The sequence below is a fragment of the Rattus norvegicus genome, chromosome 10, assembly GCF_036323735.1.
Source record: "Rattus norvegicus strain BN/NHsdMcwi chromosome 10, GRCr8, whole genome shotgun sequence".
Lineage (NCBI taxonomy): Eukaryota > Metazoa > Chordata > Mammalia > Rodentia > Muridae > Rattus > Rattus norvegicus.
Genome location: NC_086028.1, coordinates 7,423,126 through 7,447,500, shown reverse-complemented (window position 1 = coordinate 7,447,500; position 24,375 = coordinate 7,423,126). Strand labels below are relative to the sequence as shown.

At 47.7% G+C, this 24,375-nt stretch overlaps 2 protein-coding genes across 13 annotated transcripts in view; one reads left to right on the top strand and one right to left on the bottom strand.

Annotated features, from left to right (window-relative positions):
* The first annotated feature begins 5,151 nt into the window (after positions 1-5,151).
* Litafd (LITAF domain containing) lies at positions 5,152-9,129 on the top strand. 3 transcript variants are annotated; one of them, NM_001395428.1, is made up of 4 exons: positions 5,152-6,179; positions 8,021-8,125; positions 8,440-8,584; positions 9,024-9,119. In NM_001395428.1, exons 3-4 carry the CDS (start codon positions 8,475-8,477, stop codon positions 9,112-9,114), a joined length of 201 nt encoding a protein of 66 aa, NP_001382357.1. In that variant the 5' UTR covers positions 5,152-6,179; positions 8,021-8,125; positions 8,440-8,474; the 3' UTR covers positions 9,115-9,119. The 3 variants fall into 3 exon arrangements, with proteins under 3 accessions (NP_001382357.1, NP_001382356.1, XP_038942976.2); NM_001395427.1 differs by having other exon boundaries at positions 8,984-9,119; XM_039087048.2 differs by having other exon boundaries at positions 6,050-6,179; positions 8,487-8,584; positions 8,984-9,129.
* A 6,353-nt stretch (positions 9,130-15,482) lies between these two features.
* The window catches only part of Usp7 (ubiquitin specific peptidase 7), a 96,511-nt gene continuing 87,618 nt past the window's right edge, over positions 15,483-24,375 (bottom strand). For 6 of the 10 annotated variants that reach the window (XM_063269283.1, XM_063269284.1, XM_063269287.1 and 3 more), the window contains 14 exons: positions 23,851-23,952; positions 23,565-23,670; positions 22,743-22,835; positions 22,592-22,659; positions 21,857-21,957; positions 20,901-21,054; positions 20,413-20,480; positions 19,697-19,805; positions 19,525-19,602; positions 18,811-18,911; positions 18,234-18,333; positions 17,412-17,531; positions 17,231-17,302; positions 15,483-17,112 (listed from right to left, as the gene is read on the bottom strand). In XM_063269283.1, coding sequence (XP_063125353.1) covers positions 16,855-17,112; positions 17,231-17,302; positions 17,412-17,531; positions 18,234-18,333; positions 18,811-18,911; positions 19,525-19,602; positions 19,697-19,805; positions 20,413-20,480; positions 20,901-21,054; positions 21,857-21,957; positions 22,592-22,659; positions 22,743-22,835; positions 23,565-23,670; positions 23,851-23,952 — 1,530 coding nt within the window. In that variant the 3' untranslated portion in view covers positions 15,483-16,854. The remainder of the gene's footprint in view (positions 17,113-17,230; positions 17,303-17,411; positions 17,532-18,233; positions 18,334-18,810; positions 18,912-19,524; positions 19,603-19,696; positions 19,806-20,412; positions 20,481-20,900; positions 21,055-21,856; positions 21,958-22,591; positions 22,660-22,742; positions 22,836-23,564; positions 23,671-23,850; positions 23,953-24,375) is intronic. The other 4 variants (XM_063269286.1, XM_063269285.1, NM_001024790.2 and 1 more) reach the window with 1 other exon arrangement.

The following is a 24,375-nucleotide window of genomic DNA, read 5'->3' as shown; positions in this document are numbered from 1 at the left end:
CCTCTGTCCCCTCTGCTGGAACTCGCTCTCCCAGATCTTCCCAAGCGCCTCCCCTCTAGTCATTCCAGCACAGAGTTCCTTCCTCTAAAGAGACCCCGAGCTCGCTCTGGACTAAGGGATATTTTCCCCATGCTGATCCATCTCAGTGATGCTCCCCAGAGGGTCCTCCCTGTCCTTCTGTAGCCCCTCCTGTACCTAGCCCCCTATAGCTAGCCACACAGAGTGCCCTGTGCAATGGTTATAGCACATACCTCCTCACTTCCCAGCCCACGCTGGGCCTTTCTGGGAGAAAGAATGTGCAGGCTGTGAGATGGGGTTAAACAGCCTCCGCAGGCCAAGTTCTACCTCATGACATTGGGCTGGTTTCTCGTCCCCTCTTATGACTCGTTACTTCTCCCAGCCTGGTCTGGGGTTTACTGGGTGAGAAAGGAAATTACCATCAAGGCAAACCAGACGCCCTAGGTGATTTACGGCATGCTGCTGCTCCCCCTGGTGGTGAGGGTTAGAATTGTCAGGGCACATCATCTTGATGCTTCCTTCATTCATAATTCCATAGTTCATTCATTCATACTTCCCAGTTCATACCCAGCTCATGAAACCCAAGCCTACATCAGAGGGAGTAAGCCCCTCAAACTCCTTGCACTAGAGATGTAGCTCAGTCAGGAGAGTGCTTGCATAGCACTGGTGAAGCCCTGGGTTAGCCCCACCTTCAATATCTAGGTCTGAGGCCAACCTGAGCTCTATGAGACCCTGGGTCAAGAACAGGATCCTTGTAGCAGGCAGCCCCTATTTCAATCACAAGAGGCAGCATTCCAGTGGACAAGAACCCCAGATCAGGGTTGGTGATTTAGCTCAGTGGTAGAGCGTTTGGCTAGCAAGCACAAGGCCCTGGGTTCGGTCCCCAGCTCCGGGAAAAAAAAAAGAAAAGAAAAGAAAAAAGAAAAAAAAAAGAACCCCAGATCTTGGACCATGGCATCCAGGGGACTCCAGGCAAAATGGGGCATGAAATAATGAGAGGGATATGTATCTCATCTCATTCATTCATCCACCCATCCATCCCTTCATTCATTCATTCACATTCAACCCATATCTACTGTCCACTCACTAGGCTTATATGCCCAAGTTAACTAAAGAGCAGAAACTAAATGGTCTCCCTGACTCGTTCCCAAAACCCCATAAAAGGAAGTCTGGGTAGTCTGACCTGGAACCCAGGCAATCATGCTATAGAGACAAAAAAAAAAAATGTAATCCAACACACAAAGGCTAAGACAAGAAGATTGGTACAAATTCAAGGGGAACCTGGGCTCCACAACAAGACGAAGGAATGGAAATGGATCTAAAACTGGCATCCAGCTGGCAGTGGTGGCACAGCATTAATCCCAGCACTGAGGAGGCACAGGCAGGCAGATCTGAGTGTTAGGCCAGCCTGGTCTACAGAGGGAGCTGCAGGACAGCCAGGGATACACAGAGAAACCCTGTTTTAAAAAAACAAAACAAAAACCATCTTGTTCTCTCTCTCTCTCTCTCTCTCTCTCTCTTTCTCTCTCTCTCTCCCTTCCCTCTCTTACCCCCTTTGTCTCTGCCATCTCAATAAACCTCCTCCACTTGAAAAACAAACAAACAAAAACCCAAAACAAAACAAAACAAACAAAACTGACATCCTACTAGTTTTATTTGTTGTTTCCATGGTTTTGCTTTTCTCGATTATTTATTTGAATTTGAAATGTCTTATTGTTATAAAATACTCAAAGGCTGTGGCTGCGACTCATTGGCAGACTACTTGGCTGATGTGATGGTTAGGGTTGTCAGTGAGACCGGATCTAGAGCCGTCTGGTAGAATGGTCTCTGGGCATGCATATGGGAAATCATCCCAATAACCTTGCATGAGGTAGAAAGTCCTGCCCACAGTGGGCGGCAGCCATGCCCTGGCAGGATCCTCTGCAGACACAGAGAAGCCTGAGCACACGTGCAGGCGTCGCTCTTCCTCATGGTAGACTTGGCCTGACCAGCCATCTCAAGCCACCATGATTTCCCTGCTGTGGTGGACTGTCCAGTGAACTTGGAGCTAAAACAAACCCTGCACTTTTTAAGTTGCTCTTGTCAGGGTGTTTTATCACAGCAACAGGACTGAAACTAAGGACACTGGCTGTGCACAAGACTCTGGGTTCCAGTCTCAGACCACATAGAACTGGTTGTGGTGGTGTGTACCCATAATCCCAGCACTTCAGACATGGAGGCAGGAAGGTAAGAGTTCATCACTTTCAGCTACATAACAAGTTTGAGCCCTGTCTAGCAACGTCATGAACTTTAAAAGCCCATTCACTTTGTGCATTAACTTTACACCTCATTTACAATGTTCAGATGTGCAGAGATACTGACATGATTGTGCAATGAGCAGTTCACACCCTCACCAACACTGCCACACAGCTGTCCCCGGGCACCTGAGACAGATTACTTCCACGACTGCCACCACCCATGTTTTTGGATGGTTAAGTTCCTTACAGTGGGGCTGGAGAGATGGCTCAGTGGTTAAGAGCACTGACTGCTCTTCCAGAGGTCCTGAGTTCAATTCCCAGCAACCACATGGTGACTCATAACCATCTGTAATGAGATCTGATGTTCTCTTCTGCTGTGTCTGAAGACAATGACACACATATAAAAATAAATAAATCTTTTATTTAAAAAAAAAGTTTCTTTTAGCAAAATGACCAGGCATTTGTAGGTTGATGTCATTATGCAGGTGAAGGCAGGTACAGGATAGAACGAGGCCTGTCATTGGACGAGGAGGAAGGATGGGCGGATGGATGGGAGAAAGGAGAGAAGGAGTCAGAGGAGGACGAGCTGGGGGAACATGGCAGCAGATGTTAAGATTCTTTTCTGCGCATAGATACAGGTTGTTATGACTATTTTTAAGGCATGGTGTGTACAGGAGTTTGTGCTTTCTAGATGGGCATATTATATCCTATCAATTGGATCAGAGGATATTGTGTGGTGTGTTTTTCATTGGGTGACTTGAGTCCACAGTAAGAGAGCTGTGAGATAGGCAGCCTTTATGAAACTGGTGTGGTGGCAGCCTGCCAAGCAAGTTGTGAGTGAGGACAGGGTGACTTGGTGGACCACCTGGGTCAGAGAGTACTTGGGGGCAGCATGGAACCACCGAGATAAATTAGGGCTAGTTCCAATGGCCCACTGGCACCGGAACTAGCAAGAGAGCAACTGCCAGGGTATGCGCAGGAACCGTTCAGTCCTTTTTTATTTTTACTGCAACAGGCATTAGCCAGCTGAGTAGTGAGTAGAGTGCTTGCCTCAAATGCACAAAGCACTGGGTGGATCCCCAGCACTGAGAATGCTGGGTGTGGTGCCACTGTGAGAACAGCCAGAATCACTGGGGAGATGGGCTTCTGCACTTAGGATCTGGGGCAGGAAGGTTGTGAATGCCTGGCCAACCTAGGCTACAAGCAAGTTCAAGTCCTATCTCACAAATGTACAAAAACCCTGCAAGGATGCAATTATATCCATCCTACAGTGTACAGTGAGGGACAGAGGTAAGGAGAGGTAAGATCTCCCTGGGTTTCTGGAGCTAAACCAGCAAGGGAGGCTGACTGGACTCAGAGAAGGCACACACAGGTTTGCTTGTGTGTAGGTGTAGAGTATGTGACCAGATTTTATTTTTATTTTTTTGAGACAGTGTCTCCTATAACCTAAGATGGCCTTGAACCCACTATGTAGTTGGAGATGGCCTTGAACCCCCAATCTTCCCCCTCCACCTCTCTGGTGCTGGTTTATAGGTCACCACGTCTAGCTTAGGTAGTGCTGGAGATCGAATCCCAGACTGTGCTTGGTGTTTACGCTGCAAACAGAGCCGCTTCTCCAGCCCTGCTGCTGTTGTTTTGAGACAGAATTTTGTATGTAGTTCAGGCTGACATGGAACCCACTATTAAAACCCAACCCAGCTTGGCTTTGAACTCACATTTACAGTGATCCTCCTGTCTCTACCTTTCAAGCACTGAGCTTATCAGCATGTGTATATATGTATGTATGTATATATGTATGTGTGTATGTATGTATGAATGTATGTGTATATGTGTGTATGTATTATATATTTATGTGTGTATGTTGTATATATGTATGTGTGTATGTGTGTATATATGTATGTATATGTATGTATATATGTGTATTATGTATTTATGTGTGTATGTATGTATGTGTATGTGTGTATATATGTGTATTATGTATTTACATGTGTATGTATGTATATATGTATGTGTGTATGTATGAATGTATGTATTATATATTTATGTGTATATGTATGTATATATGTATGTGTGTATGTATGAATGTATGTATTATATATTTATGTGTATATGTATGTATATATGTATGTGTGTATGTATGTATGAATGTATGTGTATATGTGTGTATGTATTATATATTTATGTGTGTATGTTGTATATATGTATGTGTGTATGTGTGTATATATGTATGTATATGTATGTATATATGTGTATTATGTATTTATGTGTGTATGTATGTGTATGTGTGTATATATGTGTATTATGTATTTACATGTGTATGTATGTATATATGTATGTGTGTATGTATGTATGAATGTATGTATTATATATTTATGTGTATATGTATGTATATATGTATGTGTGTATGTATGAATGTATGTATTATATATTTATGTGTATATGTATGTATATATGTATGTGTGTATGTATGAATGTATGTATTATATATTTATGTGTATATGTATGTATATATGTATGTGTGTATGTATGAGTGTATGTATTATATATTTATGTGTATATGTATGTATATATGTATGTGTGTATGTATGAATGTATGTATTATATATTTATGTGTATATGTATGTATATATGTATGTGTGTATGTATAAATGTATGTATTATATATTTGTGTGTATATGTATGTATATATGTATATGTGTATGTATGTATATATGTATATGTATGTGTGTGTATATATATATGTATTATGTATTTACGTGTGTATGTATGTATGAGTATATGTATGTGTATATGTATGTATGAAGGTATGCATCAGTGGCAACACCTAGCTCATTCTTCTCTCTTCCTTCCTTCCTTCCTTCCTTCCTTCCTTCCTTCCTTTCTTTCTTTTTTCTTTCTTTCTTTCTTTCTTTCTTTCTTTCTTTCTTTCTTTCTTTCTTTCTTTCTTTCTTTCTTTCTTCTTTGCAGGACCCAGCCGGTCAGTCAAGAAAGACAGAAAGCAGATGTAAGAGACAGGGATGGGAGGACTGCAGGTCAGTACCATGCCAGCAGCACGTGTACTGTCTCAGTGTCTTCCTAAGGCAAGCAACACAAAGCAGGGCCAACTCCAGGAAGATGAACAATGACCACAAATGCTTACATGGCAAGTTTACGTACACAGTGCCTATGTTTGACTAAGGCCGTTTCCTCCAGGCCAGGCCAGTCTCTCAAGGACATATGTGTAAGTGGAGCAACTCAGCCAGTTACAATGCATGCAAGTCTTAACTAAAAACAAAGGCAGATGTTGGCAGACTCATTCCTGATTAATCACAAGAAAGAAGTCAGCCAGAGTTAACTCCAGATGTGTTCCCCACATTTTCTTCCTTCCTTCCTTTCTTTCTCTTTCTTTCTTTCTCTTTCCTTTCCTTTTTCTTTTTTTTCTTTCTTTCTTTCTTTTTTTTTTTGATAAGAACTCAATTATGTACCCCAGAATGGCTTTGAATTTCCCGTCCTCCTGCCTCAGCCTTTGAAGTGCTGTGTGGAGACTTCACACAGGCTGGTGACACCAGGCCTGAGTCCAAACTTACTTACATTCTAATTAAAAGGACACTGGTGGTGGTGAGCTGGTCTCCCTGCCCAGCTCACAAAGCTTCCACCTGCTACTGGGAGCAGGGCAGTAAGTGGTTATGGAAGGGTCCTTCAAGCTGAGTCATGGGCAGGCACCCCTCCAGAGGGAAGTAGACACAAGATCCCCTGCTCTGTGCACCAAAGACATCACAATGGCTGTGGCAGCTGTAAGAGACCTTTCTCCTCAGTGGGGCCTCTTCAAGGGAACTTCTGGAACCAGGGGCCTGTCCACTCAGAACCTGGAACCCGTTGAGTCTGCTCAAGGAGTGATTCTGAAACAAAGGACTCTCATGGCACAAAAAGAGAACCAGAACCATGGTAAGGGAACTCATTCGGGTTGAGCAAGAGCTTGAGGAAACAGGAGGCGGGAGGGACAATGTGCTTATCTTGGGGTGATCCCATCTCCTCCCCTAAGTCTCACTGGCCCCTTCTGCCCAGGTGACCTGGTAGGACAATGGACAGGTTAGACCTCCAACACCCTACTCTCTCTCTGAAAGCATCATGTGGAATCAGCCAAGCAATACTAACAGCTCCCACATCAATACAACCTCTGGGTGGTACAGCACACAGGCCAGGGCAGGGGCCAGGAGGTGAGCTGCCCACATGCTGAGGTGGCCAGGGAAGGTGGATGGCCCCACTCTGAGCTGTTTCTTCTTTGAAATTCCTGCTGACTCCTTGTAAATGGTCAAGAGGGTCCAGGATGTAGTGGCACACAGGAGGCAGAAGCAGGCAGATCTTTGGTCTACATAATTGAGTCCCAGGACTACATAGAAAAACTCTATCTCAAATAAAATAAAATAATAAAATAAAATACAGGACCCAGGATTATTCAGCTACACCCTGACCCAGCTTTTGATGGCTTGACTTTAGCTAGTACTGGCCACATTCTGACCTTTGGTTTCTTCTCTGTAAGAAAAGAACCTAAAAACTAGCCCCTTCAGGGTCTAATGGCTGAGACAACTCTTGTCTTCAAGGACAGAAGGGCTTCATGGTCAGGGGCTACCTGTCCTGCTCAGCCCTGCTCTGTAGAGGAAGCTGTAAGGGGAAGCCATGGAAGCTGGCTCTGAGGGAAGCTCTGAGCAGAGAGCCCCGAGAGCCACTATAAGTTCCTTCCTTGCATGGGGTCAGGCCATTGGTGATCAAGCCCGGGTCACCTACAGGTACCTAAAGGTTGTACATAAAAACTCAGTGGGACTAGGAAGCGCAAGGCCCTGGGTTCGGTCCCCAGCTCCGAAAAAAAAAAAAAAAAGAACAAAAAAAAAAAAAAAACTCAGTGGGAATCTTCCTGTCCACCCAGACCATGGTGGCTTAAAAAAAAAAAAAAAAAAGTCATGCCTTTAATTCCAGCATTTGGAAGACAGAGGCAGGTGGATCTCTGTGAACTCTGTGAGTTCGAGACCAGCTTGATCTACAGAGCCAGGGCTGCACAGAGAAACTTTGCCCCCCCAACCCCACCCCCCAAAAAACGTGGCGTTTCATTCTGGATGTAGTGACTTATACCAGTAATATCAGCACTCCAGGCACTGAAGCAGGAGGATTGTTGCAAATTCCAGATCAGCCTATATAAGATTTGAAATAAAAAAATAAAGCCGGAGATGCAACTGAGTCAGTTGATAAAGAACTTAGCACGCACCGAGCCCTGGGTTTGATTGTCAGCTTTGCATAAACTGGACGTGGAGTCCAGGCAGAAGGGTTGGATGCTCCTGGTGAGCCTGGAGACATACACCTTGTCTCAACTTGCTTCCTGCTACAAAAAGCATCAGAGCCACAGATGAAGCTTAGAGCCCACTCTGAGGTCAGAAACCCACCTGATCTCTAGTCCTTAATCACTGAGTAACCTCCTGCAAGGTATTCGACCTTTCGGGCCTGCAGTATTCGACCAACATTTCATGGATGAGTCGGTAAACCGTGCTACCTGTTTGGCACAGTGTGGCCAAATGGCCCTGAACTAGGCTGCATCTCGGGCCTCAAGCACTTCCCTTGTGAACAAGGAGGGCATAAGTGGAGACAGAAGGGCCTGAGTTCAAATCCCGGTCCCTTCACTTTGTGTATATAAAACTGTTGACAACTTAGCAACTTAGGTTGAGTGGCAGCCGTGTGGTGGCTCCGTGCTGGCAAATCTGTGACCCAGAGCCTTGCTTCTTGCTTCTCTCTTTCAGACTTTCAGCAGCGTAGGGAGCTACCACCTCCTTATTACCCTCCAAGAGGACCAAGATCTAGAGTATACCCCATGTACACCCATGTCCCACCAACAGTCCAAGCAGGTAAGTAGAGGGACTGCCTCTCCTCCCTGTGTCTCAGGCTCAGGCTCAGGCTCCCAGAAGACCATTCACCAAGCAGACAGCATCCTCTTCAGTGAGCCTCCTCCCATAGGCCAAGAACCCTGAAGGCCTGGGCCTGACACTGCTCACACAAGTTGGTGCCAGGCCAAGCGTTTCTGAGACATCCCTTCTATACTGTGAACTTGCTGGGGATTTTTAATGTTTGTTTCTTGAGACAGGGTTTCTCTGTGTAGCCCTGACTGTCCTGGAACTCACTCATCACTGACCCATCTTCCCCCCAACTCCACCCCCCCCAGGCCTGTTCACTAGCAGGCCTCGTGTGGCAACCTCCATGCCGGTGCAGATCATATGTCCCTACTGTGGGAACTTTATCACGACAGTGGCAAACCCTATCCCGGGCCTCCTCACCTGGCTGCTGTGTAGTGGCCTCTTTGTGTTTGGGTAAGTAGTGGGGACCTACTAGAGATGGGGTGGGACTGAGCTGGAGACAGAGAGGACTAGGGACAAAGGGAGGTCCCAGACTGCATTTGGTTTCTTCTCTCAGGGAAGACTGCCATCTGGCTGGGTGGCTGAGGCAGTGGATGGGGCTGGGGACAGACAGTCCTCACCTGCTGGGCAGGTGACTCCACACAGGCTGCTGTCACTATTGCTGCCAAGAAAGAGAGGGCTCAGTATAACCCTCAGCCTAGCTCTGAAGAACCATCCCCAAAGAACTGAGACCCACCCAGAAGTGTGAGGAGGGTACAGACCAGCATGGGGATCCCACTCAGGTGTGAGGAGGGTGCAGGTCAGCACGGGGGCCTCCACTCAGGTGGACACATACTGCTTCTGAGGATACAGGTGCTTCCTGGGCTGCTGCCTCCTCCCCTTCTGCATGCAGAGCCTCATGGATGTGGTCCACTCCTGCCCCATGTGCCGCCAGGAGCTCTTCTACTACCGTCGCCTGGGATTTGATCTATAAACTGCAATAAAGCCACCTCAGTACATGTGTGCGCGTGTGTGTGTGCGCGTGTGTGTGTGTGACTGAATGTAGGTATATGTGTATAACTGTATGTATGCATGTATGTATGACTGTATGTATGCATGCATGTATATGACTGTACGTATGCATGTATATGTGTATATGACTGTATGTATACATGCATGTGTATGACTGTATGTATGTACGTATATGTGTATAACTATATATGCATGTACGTGTGTATGACTGTATGTATGCATGTATGTGTATGTGTGTATGTATGTATGTATGTTTGTATGTGTGCATGTGTGCCCCCCTGCATATCCACCCATCAAGGGTGGTGGTGAGTGAGTGAAAACACCCTCTACCTCCTCTGTTCTGTCCATGGGTGATAGATGGCACCTATATAAGTCTGGGTCACACAATGTGCTGGTTGGTACCTTCCTAAGGGAGGGGTGAGCGCAAGCCTCCTCTATTGGACCATGGATGCCACAGCCCCACCAGCTGCTCTTTCCTAGCCTTCCCATCACTTCCAGCTTCTGCCCCTTTGAGGAAACCTGTTAGCCACACCTCACCTGTATAATCCCCCCCAACTCACATCCAGGTTCACATCTGCTCCCCCAGGGGCCAGTACCCCCATTGCTAAGTGCAGTGCCAAGAGAGCATGGTCCTTTTTTCACCATGGGTCTCTGTGGTCTGGGATCCTCAATGCCCCGTGGGCGCAGATGTCCTCTGGCCACCTCCTAGCAGCCTTCTTTGTCCTCAGTCTTCTCAAGTTCCCTTCGCCTATCTCTCCAGGCTTCCATCCTCTCCCCCGCCCACCAGCAGCCCCATGGCCGTTTCCCCTGGGTGCTCGGGCTGCCAGCAAAGCCACTATGTTGGGATGGGAAGATGGCCCTGTGATTAAGGGGAGCTCCTCACAAAAATGAGGACTAGAGTTTGGACCCCCCAGAACTCACACAAATGCTGGCTGGGCAGGATGGCACATCTGTAATTCCAGTCTCATAAGTCGCAGGAGGCTCCCCAGAGCAAACTGGCTACTGAGACTCGCCCTCTCAGCAAGCTCTGGGTTTGAGAGACCCTGCCTTGCTGGGTAAGTTAGGTTTGAAAACGATCCTCTGCATCAACCATGGGCCTCCACATGCATGTGCATATATGTACGTGAGCACAGGTGCACCCACATATGTGCAAACACACAGACAAATAAATGGGGGCACCTCACTTAGGTCTTAGACCCTCTCCTGCAGGAGTGGGTGTATGGGCAGGGTCTGGCCACCGCCTCTGTCCCGTCCTTTCTATTCGCCCACAGTCTCTTCCTGTCACACATTCTACAGCTCCTTCCATCCTCACCAGCCTCACCTGTGGCTGACAGACAGGGCGATGCAGTTAACATGGACGAGAATTCAACACTTATTTGGGAACCTGACATGGAGATTGCTGGCCTTGCTTACATAGTAAATGCCTGTCTCTTTTTTTTTTTTTTTAAAGATTTATTCATTTATTATATATAAGTACACTGTAGCTGTCTTCAGATACACCAGAAGAGGGCATCGGATCTCTTTACAGATGGTTGTGAGCCACCATGTGGTTGCTGGGAATTGAACTCATGACCTCTGAAAGAGCAGTCGGGTGCTCTTAACTGCTGAGCCATCTCTCCAGCCCAATGCCTGTCTCTTTAAAAAGAAAAAAAAACCTGTTGCTGCTGTTGTCAACTTGACAAGATCCAGACTTGTCTAGGCAACCAGCCCTGTCTGGGGGAGGGGCTATGATTATATTTATGGAGGCAGGAGGACCCTCTTCGTGGCGGGCACCATTCCCTGGCTGAGACCCTGGACTTTAAGTGTTGAGAGCTGGGCTGGACACATATCCATCTGTCTCTGCTTCCTGACTGTGGGTATCATGTGAATCTCTGAAGCTGCTGCCGCCTTCACTTCCCCACTGGGTCTTGGGAGCGAAGACGGCCCTTTCTCCCCACTAGTCTTCCGGTCAGAGTATTTTTTCATGGCAATAGGAAAACAAACTCTAACAGTCACTACACCTCACAGATCAGACTCAGGAGGAGTTGAGCAGAGGCCATCTGTGAGGTGCTTTCTGCCTCCCTCCAGACCCCACTCAGGCAGCACCCTCCCTCTGCACCCCAGGACAGCCAGCCCTGCCAGCAGGCCCACCAGCATGGCTTCTATTTTCCACTGTCTTTTTCCAGGCACTCATGAGCCTGGGAATCATGCTTCAGTCTGACACCCCTATGATCCAACAGAAATTTAGGCAGAGGCTACAAGAGAAGCGGGGAAGGGATGAGCCCTGCTGAGTCCTTTTCTGGGGTGGGCTCCCCAACTTGACTAAGTCCTTACAGCTCCTTCCCAGGGTTACAATGTACAGAAGCCAACAGGGAGGAAGCTATTGTTAAAAGACCTCAGGTTGGCTTGTGAATGGGTAGAATGAGGACCATGAAGGGCAAGATCAGGTAGGAGGTGTAGGGGAATTGTTTCAGAATGGTTGGGCTTTTGTGTTTGTTTGCAATGCTGAGAATTGAAGCCGCACTCTGCCATTGAGTTACATTCCAAGCCCTCCTTTCCATTTCGAGGCAGTTGCCTAGGCGGGCCTTGAGCTTACTCTGCATCTCAGGCAGGCCTCTATCCTGACCTAGCCTCTTGACTGCTGGTTTGACAAGTATGTACTACCTACCAGACTGGCGCTTCATTTAATTTTGGAAAACAGAATATATTGGCACAGCTACTATCATTTGAATAGAGAGGGGGAAGAGACAGGTAAAAACATTTGAAAGGGGGACATGGGAAATTACAGGCCTATGAGGATTTCTGAACCAGGCTGGGGTTCCCTGTAATACCCACACTCACCACAGGAGGGCACTGTTGCCCCAGCTGACAAAGGTAGACTTCCAGTCCCAGGTGGTCTGGTGACTGAACGGATGGGCCGCCAGAAACTCAGGTCTGCCTCCTGTTTGCTTGATGTGAAAGGCGTAAACGTGTGAGGAAGTTGCCAGTGTGTGGGCTGGAGGTTTGGCGGGATGATAGGGTCTGCAAGCCTTGCCGGTTTAGAGTCCTGGAAGCCTGAAAGTCAGGCGAGGCACACTGCTGCAAGGCAGGCAGCTCTCCAGACCTGAGCACCCATCCCCCACCCCGACCCCCGGCTGGTCTACCACTGCGATGGAGTGAATGCTGGGAAACTGGACTTCAGAACTGGAATGGGCCACAGCTGCAAGCTTTAACCGCGTAGAAACAGGTCTGACACCAGATCACACTATCACACCCAAGCCAAGTCAGCATGGGCCTCAGATAGAAAGCAAGCCTTGTCTTGAGACTTGGATGGACTTTATCTTCAACTGCAACCTTCCCTGTTCACATCCCTTCCTGGCCTCAAGCAACCTGTTGGCTTTGACTTGGATTCCTAGACGGTCCAGACAAGAGGGTCTTCGTTGTCAACTCCACTGCAAAGTTCCACTCAGGGTATGACCTCTACTCACCAACCCCAGGCTTGCCCATCTCCTACAGAGTGGAAGAAACTTCACTGAACACCACAGTGCAGGGTCCGTTTGAAGGGTCTGCTGTACAGTTGCCAAGTCAGCGGCCAGGGCTTAAAAAGATGGTGCTGATGGTGACCAGGCTTCATCTCTAGCCACCCCACCCTCTGGGTCAAAGCCAACAGATTCCCTCATCCTTATCACAGGAGCAGACAGGTGGGTGTGGAGTGTCATGGCTGTGGTATCAGCAGCCACCACGGCAGGCCTCTGTGCCCACTCCCAGCTTACTGCCGCCAGCCCTGCCCACCCAGGAAATCGGCCTTCCAGCTAGTCTGGGGACAGTGAGCCAACACCAGGGCCAGGGAGAGAAGTCTGGCAACTTCTGGTGAGTCCTTAGCTCGTATCCATGCCACTTAACAGGAAAGCTGACACTGTCCCTCAATAGTAATGACCCTAAAGGCACATCAGCCCCTCCCCTTCGTCTCAACCTCTTCCCTACTTCAAGCTCAATTCTAACTGAGCTTAGAAGTCTAAGGGCCCCGGCTATCAGGAATGGGCAAGTGAGCTCACCTCAGGGTCTGTACTGTGTGGGGCCTTTTGGAGTCTGCACTCCAAATGTGCATCCCTAGGTCAATGGTACAAGCAGGAACCCTGCCATCTACCCCTGCCATTCGGCCAGAACAGGTGCATAACCTAACATGGGGCAATGACCCTGGCAGGGACAGAGACCATCATACCCACAACTTTGCCCTCAGAATGTTCTCAAAGCACGGAGGTCCAAGCTTGCAGGTCTTCTCAGATTGCAGTTCACAACTACCCATGTCCACCAAAAGCAAAACTAAGACACACAGGGAAGCTTGGTCCTTTTGGGGCTTTTTGTCTACCTAGAAAATGAACTCCTCTGGGGCTTCCTTCAAGATTAACAGGTTGTAAGAATGGCAGCTCAGGCAGCCCCTAGGGGCAAACTGTCAGTAGGGACACTGGACTATTGTGTGACACCTCTTCCTGCCCATAAAAGCCCATGTGGAACAGATCACAGTGACTGTCCTGTCCCTTAGGGACTGAGCCCCATTCCTGGTGCTCAGCACCCACAGGTAGGCAGAGCCTGCAGTGCAGTGGACACAAAGCAGACTGCCACAGCAGCAGGTCCACCAGCACAGGGTTACAAAGAGGGCAGCATGCTGAGGGCACCACACTAGAAGACAGCCTTACTTCCTACAAAAGCACCCGACCTTTGTCCCTGATCAGCTTCCACATTTCATCCCAGGCAGGGCCACACCTTTCCTCATGTGACTCAAACAGACTTGGTTTTACTTTGAAGCAGGCAGGGTTCATTATGTAGCCCAGACTAGTCTCACCCCTGGGATCGCCACCCTGCCAGGAATGAACAGGCTCATCTTGATCAATGTAACTGCACATTTACCCTAACAGCTGGAGTGTACTGCAATCTTCCTCCTTGCCAGACATGCTGGTCACAGGGACAGCTGACTCAATGCTTACTATCAAAGGGGGGAGGGGGAAGCCTCCAAGAGCCATAGGGAGACCTGGGACACTGCCTGGCTTCAAACCAGCGCGCTCTAGAGCTCTGCCATTGAAGACAACCATAGTGGCCGGTGTCAGATGGTTACCGTGTCTGCTTTTGCAGTCTGGGTCTCAGGCTGTTCCAAACCCTGCGTAGCCAGGGATGGCTTTGAACTCATCTCCCTGCTTCCACTGGGATGGTCTGCACCACCATTCCAGCTTCACCTCCATCCAGAGCAGAAAACCAGAGCCACCAAGGCTGCAAGCCCTCACTGAGGTCACACTCTGGCTGAAGCACTCAGCACTCTCCTACATCATCACCCACATGCCACAGGGCAGGAGGACCCAGTGGTGTCTTCAGGGGATTCATGAGTAAGGTTGAAAGACAACCCTTAAATTTTAGTACTTAGAATTCAGAAGTAGAAATCTGCTTCTACCTTCCCCCAAATCAGGTAAATGATCTCAAGACTTGGTGTTTTGGGAGCTGGGAAGGAATGGAAAAATGAATGCGGCACACAAGAAACACTACAAGAAGTTCTTTGAAAAATAGTCATTTAATATTTAAGGGAGAATAGAAATCGTGGGTATCTAAGTTTGAGCGACCCCAACAAACCCTGAAACAGGAACACCTTGGGGTTCAAAGGCCAACGTTGCGTGAGCAGTCCTCACTGTCCCGCCTGTGATCTACCTGGAACTTCTCATTTGCAGCCAAAGGGCCCAGCAGGATCGAGGCCCATGTGGCTACTTTTCCCACTGACGTGTATACAACAAGTTATCAGAAGGCACACAATTCATAGTGCAACAGAGAAAGGAAGTCAGGTTACAGACTGGCTCAGAATCAGGCCAGAGACCCTGCACTTCCTCAGTCTGAATACACAGGTGCATGAATCCCACACCTGAGGACTCCTGCACTTAGATACTGGGAAGGAAGCCCAGGCCCTTCACACACTAAGCAAGTTCTCTGCCATCCGCTCGCTACTTCTGAACTCTTGTCAGGGTCTGTGTAGCACAGGTTGATTTGCCGTTCCTCCCTCATAGCTTCCTAACTACTAGGATTACAGGCCTGTGTCACCAACACCTTACAAACCCTTACTCCTCAAGCTCCAATGGGAAGCCAGGGGTAGTGTTCACACCTTTAAATCCAGCACTTGGGAAGCAGAGGCAGGTGGATGTTTGTGAGTTCAAGACCAGACTGGTCTGTACAGCAAGTTTTAGGCCTGTAGGGCAAAACCATGTGTCAAAAATAAAAACTGCCACCCAAAGGAAAAAGCTATGTGAGAAAAACACATGGCGGCTGAAACCCTGCCAAAGCTCCCAGGCCTCTTCCAGGGAGAGCACAGTCATCCTCGGCTTCCACAGCACTCACTGGGTTATAATTTTTATAGAAAATTTTATTCAACATACAACATTTTCCAGCAAAAAGGCAATATACAGGAGGATTGGTGTACACTGCTGCTACAGAAACAAACAGAAGCACTGGGGGTGGGGTGGGGGGGGAGAAGAGTGGCTTGCTCGTTCTACTCGCACTCCAAACTAGACACGCAGCTGGCATAGCTCCAACAGAAAGGGAAACAAGGAGAGGGCCCGTAAAGCTACGCAGAGTCCAAGTCGGCCAAGTTCACTTGCACTCACCCAACAGAAAACAACCTCCTCCCAGGGCAAATTGTACAGGTTTCATTCATTAAATATACAATTTCATTTTCCATTTTCCTTTTTTATTTTATCTTTTTTACAAAGTCAACAGCTTACTAACCACTAGCGAGCATGCGCTCTTGCTGAAAGGCTCTCCTCCTCGGTCGCTTGCACACTCTGTCCTCACAAGCCTAGAGTGACTTTTCACCTGCTCAGATCATTATGTTTGCCAATGGGCAACAGAGTAAACCTTAATTGTATCTGACAATGTTCTCAGTGTATAAAAAGACCTCTAACTGTCAGGACTGACCGTGTTCAGTGCATCCACTTTGTGAATGGGCTGCCCAACAGAACTAGCTGAAGAAGAGACAGTTATTAAAGACTCCAGGCAGCTGAGGAGAGGAACCCCAGGAGGGCCTGCAACGCACATGGTGAAGGAGAGTGCTACTGATTAGGGCTGTTTCTCTGGTTTGCCTTTACAGGCACACAGGTCACAAAGTCTAACTGAAGAAGAAATCGGACGAGCCTATATTCATCAGCTGACTAGCTGCAGGGCTGGTGGCAGGACCCGGGCAGGTGGCCAAGCTGCCTGTGCCAACCAGATAACCTCCTGCCGGGGACTCACATCCTAGGAACCTCTCCTCCTCCCATGATGCTGATGGTTGCCTTGCATTGTGGTTACCATAAAATAACTCTCATTGGCATCCAAGCTTTATAAAAACACCTTCATTTTGCTCAAAAAGGGCAGTCAATAGATACAGAGAAGCCAAACTGAACAGCCTCAACAAAATAAAATAACATCGGCAGCAAACCCTCTTGCTGGAGACTTCGGGTAGAGTGCACGTGCACCAGAGTTCTACGGCTGTTAAAAAGGGCACACACCCACGCACTGTCCCTCGCCTTGGACACGGGAAGGAAGTCAGTTGTGGATTTTAATTGCCTTTTCTAGGTAAGTGTAGCGACTCCTCTTTGGGGCTTTGTTGAAGTGGTCAAGCCCTAGCCAAGGCCGAGGATGAGACATGTTACCTGGCAGGGACAAAGAACAAACCATTAAGACACCAGGGTTCTAGTAGCCACCAGATCCACAAGTCCCCACAGAGGTGGCTGCTCACTCAGTCAAGCCATGAACCGTTTGTTAAAGCCAAGCCAAGAGTCTCTCCATTGCCTTAGCCCCAACAGAGCACCATTGGAGATAGACCTGATCCCATGGCTGCTGCCTCCCAATGGCTGGACAGTTTCAAGACCTACAGACCAGAGGACAGCCACTCCTGAGAGCCTCTTACCAGGTTGTGGCTCAAAGTCCTTCAAATTCACTTCATACTCATCTTCATTGATGTACTGGTGCCGGCCCATCATGACAATTGCGAATTTAAACTGGAAAACACAAGCAAAACTCCCCCATTATCTTCTGCTGCCCAGCAGAGGGGCTCAGCGCCTCACTCTTAATTTAAGTGCCAGCCACTGAGGCGGGGCCAGGCTCAAGAGCACACACCTTTTCAAACTCCTTTTCCTGGATATCCAGCAGGCTCTGAATCCGCTTCATCACTTCTCTGAAATGCTCACCCTGGGAAGACAAAGGACGGTTAGGGATGCTCAATGCCAAAGCCACAGCTGTCTCCCCAAGACACTCGAGGGGGCAGGGATCTGACAGGAGATGCCCTTTCAACTCTTACCTGGTGTATCCTCAGCAAAAACGGAATTCCGAATGTCCCAAACACTTCTTTGTGGAAATGCGCCACCGTGATTAGCATCTCGTTTTCCTTATCGATGTCTACCTGGTCCAAAGGTATTTCCTGGAGACACATTTAAACACGAAGACTTTAAATTCTAACCTGACACTCAACGGGGTACATTCCCATTTAGATATGGATGCCCCCCCCCCAAAGGCTCATGTGTCCACCACATTGGCACTACCAGGTGGGGACGGAAACTGCCTGGGGTGGGTGGATAGAAGAGAAGGAAGGTCACTGTGCCGTGGCCTGGAAGGCACAGTGGGAGCTGGTGTCCTTTTATAGCAGAAAGTGATTCCCACACACAACCCACAGTGGACCACAACATGTTTTTCTCCAGCTCCAGGAGATCTGACACCCTGTTGTGGACTCTGCATGCAGCACACAGATACAAAGGCAGGCATAAATGTTCCACCACACCTGAACCCAAGGAACTTAAAATCCACATGACTTCCCTCACAAGGGGTCAGGAGCAACAGGCTAAAAGGCAGCAGCAGTGGTTTGGGGTGGACAGGCTCTGGGTGCCAACGGCCGCACGAGGCCACTGTACACCATGCACACACCAGGCAGCGGCTCATTACTCTATGCTATGTGCATTTTTTCATATTGCAGCATTTTTAAAGCCTCAAAGGAAATTAACCTCTGAGAACTCTGAGAATTGACCTAACAACTCAAGCTACTCTGTATGGAGCAGACGGACGCCAACCCCAGCACAAGACAGACCCTGCACCGCAGGCCTACCAGCTGAGACAAGGTGACAGTTACCTCTATTCTAAAAGTCCGACTCGTTGCAGGAGATAAGCACTCTAATAGTTCATCTTCTTGGTGCACACCAATAATTTTGTAGCTCACAATTTCTAGCAGCCTAGGAAAAGAAGAATGGGGATGAAGAGTTTATCTCAAGTAAGGGCACAGGAGGTGGGCGCGACAGTGCTCAGAGAGGAGCTCCGGGTAGGCACCACCACATGCCTGACTGCAATATTTATCACATCCCAGTGACGGTAACCCGAGCCCTTCCTGCTGCTATTAAAATTCAAAATTCCTAAGAAAGCATTTGGAGAGCCATCCAGTCCCAAGGCCACTGGTCTTGGAGACTTCCATAAGGCAAAACCATAGGAACACACAAGACACAGAAAAGCAGAGTCACTTCACAATCTGCATGGAGCTACATTGGGAGTCTCCTCAACCACCCAAGCTGTATTGGACTCCGGCCACTCTGCTACAGGCCTCACACCCACTCCACACTGCAGTCAACAGATGAGGAGAAGGTGGGAGATGGGCAAGACACCAGAAGCAGAAGGACAGGGCTGCTTCTCCCTCCTGTAGTTCAGGAGATACTTGCCTAAGTCTCCCTGATGCTTTGTCACCAAGCTCCACGGCTTTTTTACATTCTTCTAACAGGTCCCGGACACAGCCATGCTTGTCTGGGTATAGTGTTATTTCCTATGTGATGACAGGATGACACAAGGTTTTAAAGAAAACAGACTCCTGCTACAACAAACCCAGTAACTTCACCTAGTTCTAGGTGGGAGAGGCAGATTCAATATCACTCAAAGTTGCACACAGTGAATTTAGTCACTATAGGAGGACAGTCTCCACTAAACCAGGATTTCAGATGCTTCTTTGAGATAATTCTTGAATCCCTGAGAGCGCTCCTGTGCAGTGTCCTCGAGCATCAGAGGACTGGTCAAGAGGGATGAAGAGACTTAACTCTGCTGACCAGTGAGTGGGATCTTCTCTTGACAGGAGTGGCACAGTGTGTGTGCACTCGGCTGTGCGCACATTCCTGGCAGGATGCTTTCCAGTTAGGTTAGGCCAAGGCTGCAGTAGCAGCGTGAGGAGAACACAGCACTTACTGGGCCGAGGAACCACCGAGACACTTCAAGCTCCTGTTTGGGCTCAGCAATGTTCACTTCTGGCTTTCCAAGGTCACTACCATATGCCCACACTAAGAATACTCTCTTGTTTTACTTCTAGAGGTCTGACAGGTTAACAGTGACACTAGATTAAAAAAAAAAAAAAAAAAAAAAAAAAAAAAAAAAAAAAAAAAGCTTACCTCTTCCCTAAATTGGCTGTTTAACCATATACACTTAAAACTTCTCCTGTTCTCAAAGTCCGTGATTTTCATCTTAAGCTATCAAGAGAAAGAGGCACTTGTTTAAACACACTCCTAAGAAAAGCCATTCGTACCCTCCCCCCATCACCCAGTTAGGGTGACTTGGACTCACCTGCTGATAGTAAAGTTTCTTAGGTTGTCTTGGCTTGAAGAATTGTAGAAGATCTCTTAAAGTACCTTCGTAATTATGCCTAAGGGGATTACCGGGGCCGTCCCTATAACTGCAATAGAACAGCACACAAATAAACTTGTTTATTGGTCTACAATACACACCAACAAAAGCAGAGTTGGGTATGCACTGACTGTCTGAAAGTTGTGAGCCTACCTAGCCCGGTCCCCAGACCGCAGTCTCTCACCACAAGATTTAAAAAACACGGGGCCGGGGATTTAGCTCAGTGGTAGAGCGCTTACCTAGGAAGCGCAAGGCCCTGGGTTCGGTCCCTAGCTCCGAAAAAAGAACCAAAACAAACAAACAAACAAACAAACAAACAAAAAAAAACACTCTGTGGGGGTTGGGGATTTTGGGTTCGGTCCCCAGCTCCGAAAAAAAGAAAAAAGAAAAACAAAAAACAAAACAAAACAAAAACACACTCTGTGAAGGGACAGAGAGTCTCTGTAGCTGCATCCAATGAAACATGAAGGGCCAGCCAAAACCTAGTCCAGCATGAGAGGGGTGGACAAATACTGCACCTCCTCTGGGTCATGTGGTTAAGACCAAAGTGATGAAATACACCTGTGTTTCAGGTGACCTAGTTATCTAGTAAATCTTTTCACACAACGCCTGGAGGAACGCAGAACACAGGAAAGAGCATCCAGAGGCTCACTTACCCTTGAGACTTGAAAAACTGAAGCAACATGGGGTCTGTGTTGAGCCTCTGTGCAACTGTCTTTGCAACCTAGGAAGTAGAAAAAGACCAGACAAAGGGAGGTTAGCACTCTAGGGAAAGGTTGGGCATTTGCTCTTAAGTCTTGGGGTTCATTGTTTAGTTTCTTTAAAAAAAATAAAAAATAAAAAAAAAGCGTGATATTCACATGCAGTATGAACTGAAATTCCCTAGAAATTTACTATTACTCAGAACAAAACGACATCCTTAAATACGTCACCATGGAAGCACTCTATCTGATAAGGGTTTTCAGTTGAACTATATGTATGCATACAGCACAAGATAATGTGACAGGCTGCGGCGTCGGTAACTGCTGTTACATCTGCACATTACACTTCTGTGATAATATAAGGAAGCTGAAACTCAAAACCTGTCTCAAGGCAGTCTTCCTTCCTATGGAAGGGTGAAGCCTCAAAGAGCACTGTTCAATACCTGAAAATAATTCATCCTATTTGATAAGGTGACCACAAACCCAGGGTCATTAGGGATCGTTTTGTCACAGAAGATGACGTCGACGCGATGGTAGAGGTCTCTGAAGTACTCCTTAGCAGTGGGTAGCTCACTGTTATCGTTTTCCGGGTCATCCCTAGGAAGAACACATCCACGTCAACAGTGAAACTAAACAGTAGGATGCAAGACAAACTGCACACTGCGTGTGCTCACTGGAAGCTACACGGAATCTACCTTAGCCACCTTTGTAACAAGAAAGGCCAGTATAGGCCTGGAGAGGTGGCCCAGGTTAAGAGCATTTCCAGAGGACCTGGGCTCCATCGCTAACAGCCATGTGGTGGCTAATAACAATCTTTAATTCCAGTCCCAAGGGATCTACCTTGACGCCCACTACTGGCTTCCACCAGCAGCAGACACACGCATGGCACATAGATACAGACAGACAAAACATTCATACACATGAAAACAAGAAGGCACATACTCATTGAGGCTCTACCATAGGCAGCCAAGTGAGCTGCCAAAGGAGGAATCTTCCAAAGAAGGCTAACCTTGAGTACTCTCAGAGAAGGAAATGGACTTGTTTGTACTTTATAAAGATGCCTCAGTTTGGTCCAACATTCGTAGGACATCGGAGAACTTGCTTGGGAGACAGGCTCTCGCACTGCCTTAGCAGACTTGCACTGTAGCTCCTGGGTCCTCCTCCAGCCTCTCTACTTCCCAAGTTCTAGGATTACAGGTGCTCGCCACCTCATTACTAAGAGGACCTTAAATAAGGTCAACGCTCGCCGTCTCTAATACCAACTGTTTGGGTATGGCCCAGAATACCAACTGTCCGTGACGAGGACACTCCACTGCAGTGCCGAGCACAGTAAAAATGCTTGCTAGACCTGGGCCTGACCAAAGATCATTTGCTATGCACACAGATGAAAATGACATACTTCTGAAACACGATGATGTCACCATCCATCAGCTCATCGAGGGCTTTATCAAGAGACACATCATAGTCCTGAATTCTCTCTGTTAAATTCGGCTTAACTTCCTGCAGGAAGAGATAGCAGTGGTTACATTTAAGAACTTTATGACCAGATTTTGTTGTTACTGTTTTTATGCCTTGTCTACACCCACGTCTTTTTCATCTTCATGTTGTGCATTTTAGGGTCTCCTTGGGTTTTAGGTTGGCCCTGGACTCCAGCAAGAGCCTTCCAAACTCAGACCACCACTGGCTTACACACATTTTTACTAAGTAAGTCAAAAACTAATCTCTTAAGTATCTAATGATCCCCAATCCTAAACAGGTAAGAATCAGATATTGAAAATGCGTAGCAGGGTGTGGCCCCAATCTACCTAGGTTACCTGAGGTCCTTTCTCAACGAAACAAAACACACTGTAACTGTCAACTAGAGTGTAGGGGGCCTGGTGGTGGTGCATGCCTTTAAATCCCAGCACTTGAGAGGAAGAAGCAGGCAGATCTCCCAATTTGAGGCAGCCTGGTCTACAGATCGACAGCCAGGGCCACACCCAGGGAAACCTTGTTTCAACACCCCCCTACCCACCAAGAGAGACGACCCAAATCAAGTACACAGTAAGAACTAATGATTTTCAAGACTAAGAGCACATCCTCCCTCCCCAAGCAGAGATGATGTAGTGACTACAGAGAAGTAAAACGAGCAAACCTCATAGAGGATAAGGCTAGTATCCTGGATAAATCCTGCTCTGTCACACATAACCGGGAGCAAGTCACCTAGAGTGGAAGAAACCCATGAAATACACAACCGCCATGCACTAAGCAAAGTGTAATGCGAAGGGAGTGCAGCCAGGACTTACGTATTTTACAGGATATGGGTGTGTAGATGTGTCCACAGTAATTCAAGCTCCGTGTTTTAGGATCATACATCTTCAAAAATAACATTACATCATCTACAAGTGATGAACAGGCTGTTAGTGTCCTAACCTTTAGTACAATGTTTGAAAATGCTAACAAGCAAGCTTAGGTTATGAAACAACCCCTCACAGCGAGAAGTCCCCAGAAAGTAAGAGTGACACGAGGATCCTTCAGGAGGCTGATCCTGTGATGGCAGAGGTGGGTGTCACACACAAGCCACAGCTCATGACCCAGTGTTCGAGGAGGTAAACAGGACGGACTCAGTGTAGCAACTGAGACTTGGCACTGACTACTGGACCATAATTCCCAGGTGACTTTATCACAGTTGGGCATCCTCCACAAAAGTGACCCCTCGGCTGCTCTTACAGAGCAAAAGCAAGCTGGTTTGTGGGGCAGCCACTTGCTTAGTGGCATAGCCATGATTGCTTCAGCATGCCTTCACACAGGCCATGTGGCTTAAGGTGAAGCATCTGCAAAGTGACCAGGTAGATGCCTGCAGGCCCTGCCTCGCCATCTGACCAGAGTGGTGGCCAGGAGCCGGGAGCACGGCACCCTCCTGCCTGCTCCCTCTTTTAGGAGGCTCAGCCAGAGTAGATGTCCCGTGGCTTCCTCTCGAGCCCTCAACACCGGAAGGGACTGAAGGAGTAGTGTGACCCCAGGAGCTCCTTCTCCAAGGGAAGAAAGGTTCAGCCCTCTGCTGAGATCAAGGAGGACTCCAAACCTATTGACTGCTCTAAAAGCACAGGCGGCTCGTGGGCACTTACGATCTTTATCAAACTTGGGCAGTGTTGCTCCACTAGCAGCCAGCTCAGGGTCAACTGTTTCCAGGAATATTGTCCAAGGGTTTTCATTATCACTCAGTTCAATCATCTATTTCCAAAAGAGATGCTGATTTTAGAAGGTTGCAATGGCTTAGGTGATGGGGTGACTGACAACTACACTTGAGTAGTGCAGAGTATGTCCAGCTCTACTGAATGCAACCCAAAGGGGCACAAGGCCGCTAAGTGCAGGACAGGAGCCTCCCGCAGAGGATCTAGCAACAATATTTACTGTTTTGCTGCCGTCGGCTTCATTATCTAACATTGCAGGCCGCTTTGTCCCGTTACTCCTTGCTTGCATAGGCCATAATCGAATCTGATCTTGTGGAAACCCCTGAAAACAATTCAAAACGTATTAAAACAACAAGCATCTTACTTTTTTTTTCCTTCTTTTTTTTCGGAGCTGGGGACCGAACCCAGGGCCTTGCGCTTCTAGCAAGCGCTCTACCACTGAGCTAAATCCCCAACCCCAGCATCTTACTTCTTAATCAACTGAATGCTTCTGTGAGTAAAAGGGAATGGGATAGGATCAAACTTTACACATTGTCCATGGCTTGGACAGTTTGTGCCTTCTAGAAAGTCAGGACTACTGTGACAACTCCAGGGCTAAGCTCAAAAGGCTATTTCACCAGCAACTGGTGGTGGCAGTACAGGAACAAACAGTCCCCATAAGCTCCTTCTGAGATTAAAGATTCTGACAGCCAGGTCAGGAGCTTAGCTTGACATCGTTTTGGGCACAGTGCATCAACCAGGTAGT

What these genes read in the sequence shown, in the direction of transcription:
- Litafd (XM_039087048.2), top strand. An exon ending in CCCACCAACAGTCCAAGCAG is followed by an intron (nt 8,126 to 8,486) that starts GTAAGTAGAGGG and finishes ATGCCGGTGCAG; the next exon opens with ATCATATGTCCCTACTGTGG. An exon ending in AGTGGCCTCTTTGTGTTTGG is followed by an intron (nt 8,585 to 8,983) that starts GTAAGTAGTGGG and finishes CTGAGGATACAG; the next exon opens with GTGCTTCCTGGGCTGCTGCC.